The 9,267-nt window shown below is 42.1% G+C and overlaps 1 protein-coding gene across 1 annotated transcript; it reads right to left on the bottom strand.

The window, feature by feature from the left end:
• Positions 1-7,726: 7,726 nt before the first annotated feature.
• LOC134490102 (olfactory receptor 13H1-like) lies at positions 7,727-8,521 on the bottom strand. The gene has a single exon (XM_063292983.1). It carries the CDS (start codon positions 8,519-8,521, stop codon positions 7,727-7,729), a length of 795 nt encoding a protein of 264 aa, XP_063149053.1.
• Between the last annotated feature and the right edge of the window lie 746 nt (positions 8,522-9,267).

Below are 9,267 nucleotides of genomic sequence, written 5' to 3'. Positions count from 1 at the left end.
GTTTGGTTGTTTCATTACCCAACCAGGTAACACCTTCAGTGCGAGAAGGGAGTGTGGTTTGCTTGTTCTGATACGGCAGCTTGCCGTTTCAGTGTTAGTGGGGGTGCTGTTTTCTCCTTGGTAGTTCCTTGATTAGGCTGTTGTTTACTGCTTGATTGTTGTGTGCTGTTAATCCCTGTTGATGAACTGATGCACCATTTATACAGTGGCAGAAGGATATATCTAAATTTGTGTGGCAAGGAAAAAGAAAACCGCGAATTAAAGATAAGGTGTCACAAGATGCAAAGGAAAGAGGAGGATTGGGTTTACCTGGTTTGAAATTGTATTTTGCAGCTTGCTGTTTGGTTTGGAGGAAAGAGGGGGTGCTGCTGAGAAATAGAAGGCTTTTGAAGGACACGGCCTGAGATTTGGGTGGCAGGGATATTTGTGGTACGGCAAAGTCAAGGTTAATGTAGATTTAAAATATCATATGCTAGACGTGGCATAGTGAGAATATGGAATAGAACCAAACCCAGGTTGTGCCCAAAAACACCTTTGTGGCTCTCAGCTCAAGAAGCATTTTCTGGGTGAGAAATAATAAGCAAACACAAATGCCTAACGTCGTGAGATACTGGAATTTTGTCAGGGGGATGTAAAACAAAATCAAGAGAAGATCTGGTGGCAGAGGGAAATCCTTCTCAATGGTTTTCTCATGTACAGTTATTAGAAAGATTTAAAGTAGACAAAAGAATTCATGGTTTTGAATATTGTAAGACTGAACTTTAAATAGAACTGCCTACAAATGACAAATATTTAATTCCTAAAATGTATAAACTTTTGTTGAAATTTGAAACAGAAGAAGAACAACTGAAAGAATGTGTGATGAAGTAGGCTAAATATTTTGGTTATAATATACAGATGGAACAATGGGAAAATATGTAGCTGAGAGGATTGAAATTTACACTGCATAATAATCTTAAAGAGAATTTTGGCAAAACGATGTATCTTTGCTATATTTCACCAAAGAAATTGTCTAGAATGTATAAAGGTACTTCAAATGTTTGTTGCAGATGTGAACAAGAAGAAGGGACATTTTATCATGTTTGGTGGATGTGTAAAAAAGCTGGGAAGTTCTGGATTCAAATACATACACTAATACAGAGGATCTTCAGCAAAGGATCGTTACCTTGTCGTGGTGCTGGAGCTTGAGCACCTCAATGATGCCATGAGCTAAACCGTGAAGGGCCACCCAAGACAGGAAGGTGATGACAGAGAGGTCAGACTAAATGCGATCCCTGGGGAAGGTAATGGCAACCCACCCCAGTATTCTTGCCATGAAAACTAAATGGATCAGTACAACCAAAGATATGTCGGTATACCATCGGAAGATGAGAACCCCAGGTCGGAAGATGCTCAAAATGCTACTGGGGAGGAACAGAGGATGAGTTCAACTAGCCCCAGATGTGATGACGCAGCTAGCTCAAAGCCGAAAGGATGGCTAGCGGCCGACGGTGCTGGTGGTGAACAGCGAATCCGATGTTCTAAGAATCAACACGCCATTGGAACCTGGAATGTAAGATCTATGAGCCAGGGCAAATTGGATGTGGTTATTGGTGAGATGTCAAGATTAAAGATGGACATTTTGGGCATCAGCGAACCGAAATGGACTGGAATGGGCCACTTCACATCAAATGACCACCAGATCTATTACTGTGCACAAGAGGACCACAGAAGAAATGGAGAAGCCTTCATAATTAATAGTAAAGTGGCTAAAGCAGTGCTTGGATACAACCCAAAAAACGACAGAATGATCTCAATTCAAATTCAGGGCAAGCCATCTAACATCACAGTGATCCAAATATACACCCCAACCACAGATGCTGAAGAAGCTGAAGTACAGCAGTTCTATGAGGATCTGCAGCACCTACTGGACAACACGCCTAAAAGAGATGTTATTTTCATCACGGGAGACTGGAATGCTAAGGTGGGCAGTCAAATGACACCTGGAATTACAGGTAAGCATGGCCTGGGAGAACAAAATGAAGCAGGACATAGGCTGATAGAATTTTGCCAAGACAACTCACTCTGCATAACGAACACTCTCTTCCAACAACCTAAGAGATGGCTTTATACATGGACTTCACCAGATGGACAACACCGAAATCAGATTGACTACATCCTTTGTAGCCAAAGGTGGGGGTCATCTATACAGTCAGTAAAAACAAGACCTGGAGCTGACTGTAGTTCTGATCATGAACTTCTTCTTGTACAATTTAGGATCAGACTAAAGAGATTAGGGAAGACCCACAGATCAGCTAGATATGAGCTCGCTAATATCCCTCAGGAATATGCAGTGGAGGTAAAGAATCGATTTAAGGGACTGGACTTAGTAGATAGGGTCCCGGATGAACTCTGGACAGAAGTTCGCAACATTCTTCAGGAGGCGGCAACAAAATACATCCCAAAGAAAGAGAAAACCAAGAAGGCAAAGTGGCTGTCTGCTGAGACACAAGAAGTAGCCCAAGAAAGAAGGAAAGCAAAAGGCAACAGTGATAGGGGGAGATATGCCCAATTAAATGCAAAATTCCAGAGGTTAGCCAGAAGAGATAAGGAATTATTTTTAAACAAGCAATGCGCAGAAGTGGAAGAAGACAATAGAATAGGAAGGACGAGAGACCTCTTCCAGAAAATTAGAAACATCGGAGGTAAATTCCAGGCAAAAATGGGTATGATCAAAAACAAAGATGGCAAGGACCTAACAGAAGAAGAAGAGATCAAGAAAAGGTGGCAAGAATATACGGAAGATCTGTATAGGAAGGATAACAATATCGGGGATAGCTTTGACGGTGTGGTCAGTGAGCTAGAGCCAGACATCCTGAAGAGTGAGGTTGAGTGGGCCTTAAGAAGCATTGCTAATAACAAGGCAGCAGGAGACGACGGCATCCCAGCTGAACTGTTCAAAATCTTGCAAGATGATGCTGTCAAGGTAATGCATGCTATATGCCAGCAAATTTGGAAAACACAAGAATGGCCATCAGATTGGAAAAAATCAACTTATATCCCCATACCAAAAAAGGGAAACACTAAAGAATGTTCAAACTATTGAACAGTGGCACTCATTTCACATGCCAGTAAGGTAATGCTCAAGGTCCTGCAAGGTAGACTTCAGCAGTTCATGGAGCGAGAATTGCCAGATGTGCAAGCTGGGTTTAGAAAAGGCAGAGGAACTAGGGACCAAATTGCCAATATCCGCTGGATAATGGAAAAAGCCAGGGAGTTTCAGAAAAACATCTATTTCTGTTTTGTTGACTATTCTAAAGCCTTTGACTGTGTGGACCATAACAAATTGTGGCAAGTTCTTAGTGGTATGGGGATACCAAGTCATCTTGTATGCCTCCTGAAGAATCTGTATAATGACCAAGTAGCAACAGTAAGAACAGACCACGGAACAATGGACTGGTTTAAGATTGGGAAATGAGTACGGCAGGGCTGTATACTCTCACCCTACCTATTCAACTTGTATGCAGAACACATCATGCGACATGCTGGGCTTGAGGAATCCAAGGCTGGAGTTAAAATCTCTGGAAGAAACATTAACAATCTCAGATATGCAGATGATACCATTTTGATGGCTGAAAGTGAAGAGGAACTGAGGAGCCTTATGATGAAGGTTGAAGAAGAAAGTGCAAACGCTGGCTTGCAGCTAAACCTAAAAAAAACCAAGATTATGGCAACCAGCTTGATCGATAACTGGCAAATAGAGGGAGAAAATGTAGAAGCAGTGAAAGACTTTGTATTTCTAGGTGCGAAGATTACTGCAGATGCTGACTGCAGTCAGGAAATCAGAAGACGCTTAATCCTAGGGAGAAGAGCAATGACAAATCTCGATAAAATAGTTAAGAGCAGAGACATCACAGTGACAACAAAGGTCCACATAGTTAAAGCAATGGTGTTCCCCGTAGTAACATATGGCTGCGAGAGCTGGACCATAAGGAAGGCTGAGAGAAGGAAGATAGATGCTTTGGAACTGTGGTGTTGGAGGAAAATTCTGAGAGTGCCTTGGACTGCCAGAAGATCAAACCAGTCCATCCTCCAGGAAATAAAGCCAGACTGCTCACTTGAGGGAATGATATTCAAGGCAAAACTGAAATACTTTGGCCACACAATGAGAAGACAGGACACCCTGGAGAAGATGCTGATGCTAGGAAGAGTGGAGGGCAAAAGGAAGAGGGACCGACCAAGGGCAAGGTGGATGGATGATATTCTAGAGGTGATGGACTCGTCCCTGGGGGAGCTGGGGGTGTTGACGACCGACAGGAAGCTCTGGCGTGGGCTGGTCCATGAAGTCACGAAGAGTCGGAAGCGACTGAATGAGTAAACAACAATACAGAGGATTTTAAAGATTAATATACAGTTGAAACTGGAGGCTTTTCTTTTGGGAATGATGGATGAACAGTTGAAAAAAGTCATGGAATTTTGTTTTTATACATGATAACTATATCTATATATATCTCTATATACAAAACACTATTGAAGGACAAGACGTTTGGGACTGATACACAAGTATATGATCAAGACTCTTCTGAGCATGTGAACACATCACTTTCTCCCCTCTGCCCCTTGTTGCACATTGTTTGCTACCAACTACTGGAAAGATATGGACAGATGATGGGTGTCCACAGACCATATTTCAGAGGGGTCAAGTGAAATCACATCCTGCCTCCTAAAGAAACATTAATGAGCAAATTAAAAGAATTTGGTGCACTAGCAGAGGTTAAGATTAATAAACAGAAGACAAAGATGTTAACAAAAAATGTGAAAATACAAGTTCAAACAGAATTGATGGTTAAAACAGCTTTTAAGATTGAGAAGAAGGTAACATATTCGGGTATCACTATGACAAATATGAATTGTATGTTCTTGCAAAATAACTATGTGAGGGCATGGAATGAAGGTGAAAAAGGTGTGTTAAGATGGCAGAAACTACAACTGTCATTTCTGGGGAGAATTTCTCTGATTAAGATGACTGTCTTGCCTAGAATGTTGTTTTTGTTTCAGACAAGACCCGTTTCGTGGAGTCCTTGGGGTTCTCTGAGCTTGGCTGTTTTGTTGTCTCACTACCTGACTAGGTAACATCGTCAGTGCTAGAAGGGAGTGTGGTTTGCTTGTTTTGAGGACAGCAGCGGTCTGTGGAGTATGCAAACATCAGTGGTGGACAGGGTGAACAACAAAACCTGAGCAACCTCACAATCTCCTTTGGAAAGTAGTTGCAGCAGCCTTCAAGGACCAAAATCAAAAGATGTGGAATCTTATGCAACAGTTAATAGGAGGCCATAGGCACAAGCTAAGTAAGGCTTATTTCAACAGTTTCAATACTCACTTCCCATTCATTGCTTCATTCACTCACTCTTCCATTCCAGCCTTAACCAGGATGATTGGGCACTGATCCTAGGGTTTTGGGGAGAAGATGCTATGTGTGTCTTCCACACTTCTAGCAAGATTCATGATCCCATATGCCTTTGATAGCCTGCACAAACTCACAAACTTTGCCTCTGAGTAAATCCTCCTACTCTGGTGGAATCGAAACATCTTGTCTTTCAGTGAATATAGATGCAATGTGGTATTATTTCCAAATGCCTACTCACCTAGACCCTTCCCGTTTCTCCTCTTAAATGGAGGTAAATTGGTGTTTGCCTTTCCACAGTTGCAAATGATATGTCATGTCATTTAAAACATCTATGGACCAGAGTATATTATTATTTATATTGCTATGTTCAATGTTGTTTTTAATGTGAATTTACAAATATGGGAAACTGTGTGCTGCTCAGAATTGGTTTTGATTGGAGGGGCTTATGAACCTTGTAACTAAATAAATAATATGAATTAATCCATAATCTTAATCAGTTGGAAATCTGCTTCTCTGTCTTGTCTGAACTATCCAACATTCCAGTGAGCAAATTGGCACATCTGGATATCATTATTGTAGGTTTAATGTAGAGTATATTATGGGAAGGTAGCAACAAGGTCAAGTAACAATGTAATGGGCCACAAATTATACTATAAAATATTGTTTACTAGTGTTGGATGTACTGTAGAATTATAAACACATACATAAAATACAATAGTAACAATAAAAAACAATGAAAAACAATGAAAAAGGCCCGAAACAGACAATATATACAAATAAATACAAAGACAAGGATAAACAACCAACCCTACTAGCTAACATCCAAAAGCCTGACTAAATGTGTTTCAGCTTAGAAGCCTTCATCAGTAGTCACAAATATAGGATTATAATAATGTTGAGTAGTATAATTAAAATATAGTTTGTTATAAACCCTTGTAAAATAGACTGCTACACACCTTAAAATGATAAAATACAAGTTTAAATTGTATTCATAGTGGTAAGAAGACATACCGTTTATTGTTATAGATATACCTACAGTACATCCAAGCAAGTGCAGAAGCTGGGTACAGAATACCATCTGCATAAATAAAATGAAATGAGCCTGGCCAAATTAAATAAGGAGTGGAGAATGGTGGAGAATGGTGTCCTCTGCATATTAGGTCAACCCGGACAGTTTGCTCAATGGGTTCTGTTGAAAGCAGCAGGGGCTGAACCTACCCAGAAGCGCAAACAGTTCCACGCTTGAGGGTGTGCGTCCCCTTCCCCCTTCCCTGCTAGAACAAAAGGGGGGGAGTGGGGGGAATGGTTTGCAGTGCAGTTCCAGGTCTGGGTCAGGACCCCCAAAGGCAGGTTCAAGGGGGCGGGGCGAGCACCGAGCCAGACCACACGCCAGGCCTTCCTCCCTGCTTTGCCTAGACAAGCCAAAGATCCAGGTCCCCAATGGCTTGCTGCCACACACTCCGTGAGTTGCCCAAAGAGCTGCTGCTGCCCAACAATGCACACCTCAAGCAAACCGGGATTCCTGCTTCCCTTGGCAATGGGCTGCCTCTGGGTTGAAGCCCCACATCGGGGCCCTCCCCCCAAGGAGAAGCCTGTCCCATCCCCACCTGCACTGCCAAAAGGTGCCATCTCAGAGAAAGATGCTGCCTCCTGAGACCAGCCAGGCATAGCTGAAGAACCTCCATGCATTGGCCATGGCTGGCATCTCTGCTGCTCATTCCTGGGAGGCTGCGGTGCGGCAGGCATTAGAAGACCATTCCAATTTAAATTCTGTTAGGGTATATATTCATCTATACGCCCATCCTTGGATAAGGCAACCTTTGAATTTTTAACCAAAATGCCAAGAAAAATGCACCACCTACAGAGAAGCCAACCCTTGAAATTTTCATATGTTTCAGTTTTCACAATCCGCTTATCTGTGGATATTCCATGGATTATCCATTTTTGCATTGTATTTAGGTTAAAAAATTGAATGTACTTATCTGCGAGTATGGCATATACCAGTACTTTAAAAAAATATTAACATATATACTTGCGGATATGCCAATCCATGGATAAGCTGAACCCAAATTTGTGGTATACTTCGGCACCTAAAATTCTCCTGTTGTTTGCAAGTATATAGTATTTTATAATGGCATTCCCCAACCTGATGCCCTCCAAAATTGTTGGGAGTTCTGGTTGTTGAGGTTGTAACACATTCTTCCTTAAAATTCAGTATTGCTTATTTCCTCTTGTGTTTAATAGGAAGAGTAATGGTTGCTATTAAATGCTTTTTTCAAAGGTAACCAGTGATTGTCAGCAATAAGAACTTACATGGTACATGGGGAGCAGATCTGTATATCACTTTAACATTTTTCTTGCAACCAGCTTCCAGAATGCTGCCTTGACATCCTTGTTCCTCACGCTGTAGATCAGAGGATTGAGCATGGGAGTCAGAGCCCCATATGTTATGGAGATGACCTTGTCCTTTTCAGAAACGGATTTGCCTTCCGGTCTCAAGTACATGATCATGAGTGTCCCGTAAAAGACACTGACCACAGCAAGGTGAGAACTGCAGGTGGAGAAGGCTTTTCTGCGTCCCTGGGCAGAGCTTATACGCAGAATAGCCAGGCCAATGCGACCATATGTCACAACTATGAAGCCAAAGGGAGGGATTAGCAGAAAGAGGCAGGAAACCTGCATAAAGAGCTCACTGATGAATCTGTTGGAGCAAGCCAATTTGAGTAAAGATTGCAGTTCACATGCAAAATGGTTGATGGTGTGATGGCCACAGAAGTCAGTGGGTTGCAAGAGACCACTGATCAGGGCTATCAGGAAGGCAAGGACCACTGATGTGGCTATCAGATAAATGCATAATCTCCAACTCATGATCTGCGTGTAGTGTAAGGGCTGGCATATAGCTGCCCAGCGATCATATGCCATGATAGCCAAGACAATGCACTCTGTTGCAACCAGAAATTCACCAAGGTACATTTGGGACAAACATCTGGAGAAAGCAATTGTGGGCCTGTAGATGAAGCAGTTCACCAAGGTTTCAGGAAGTGCATTGTTGGTAACAATAAAGTCTATTGTGGAAAGGACAGAAATGGAGAAATACATGGGGGTGTGAAGCTGTGGGTCGGCAATGCTCAACATGATGATGAGCCCATTGCCAAGAGAACTTATGAGATACACCATCAAGAGGAAGCAAAACAGAATAATCTGAGCTCGGGGATATTCTGATAATCCAATTAAGATGAACTCAGTCACCAGTGATTCATTTGAAGTTCGTACCATAATCTCTCTCATTCTCTTCTGCAGGAAAGAAGGAATGATAAAATTACTGACTACATTAGGGAGAGTTGCAATACTTTCACCATCCATCTTTATATTGCCAAAGTTACACTGAAAAAGCAAAATCACATTGATACGAAGACTGCTTTGCAGATCATGCCAAGACAGAATTTGTTTTAATCATGACTTACTGAATACATTAGCTGGATTCCCACATCGGTAGGTTCACACACTGCATTAAGGAATAAATTTCTTTGCAAACTGCAGTGATTGAATAAAATGCTAAGCCAAAACTAAATGAACTACATTCTGCCTCAGCTACGTGTCCAAAGTCAATCCCAGATTGAAGATGGGGAAATCTCTTTCCAAAACCAATGAAAGCAGCAAGTGGAGGCAGTAGCTCCATTCCCACCCCTACTGGGTCAGTAGAAACCCTCATCAGCCAGCTACTGAAATGGAACAAAAACATCCTGAGTCAACTGGTTAGAGGCAAGGCAGTAACACTCAGAGAATGCACAGTGCAAAGGAGGACCAATGCTGGCCTCAAGGATGCCTCGCTTTCCTGTTCGGATCTGAAAGAGCAAAGGAGTGGGTGCCACGCAGGGTAA

Source organism: Candoia aspera, chromosome 2 (assembly GCF_035149785.1).
Source record: "Candoia aspera isolate rCanAsp1 chromosome 2, rCanAsp1.hap2, whole genome shotgun sequence".
Lineage (NCBI taxonomy): Eukaryota > Metazoa > Chordata > Lepidosauria > Squamata > Boidae > Candoia > Candoia aspera.
This window is presented reverse-complemented; position numbering and strand designations above follow the sequence as displayed.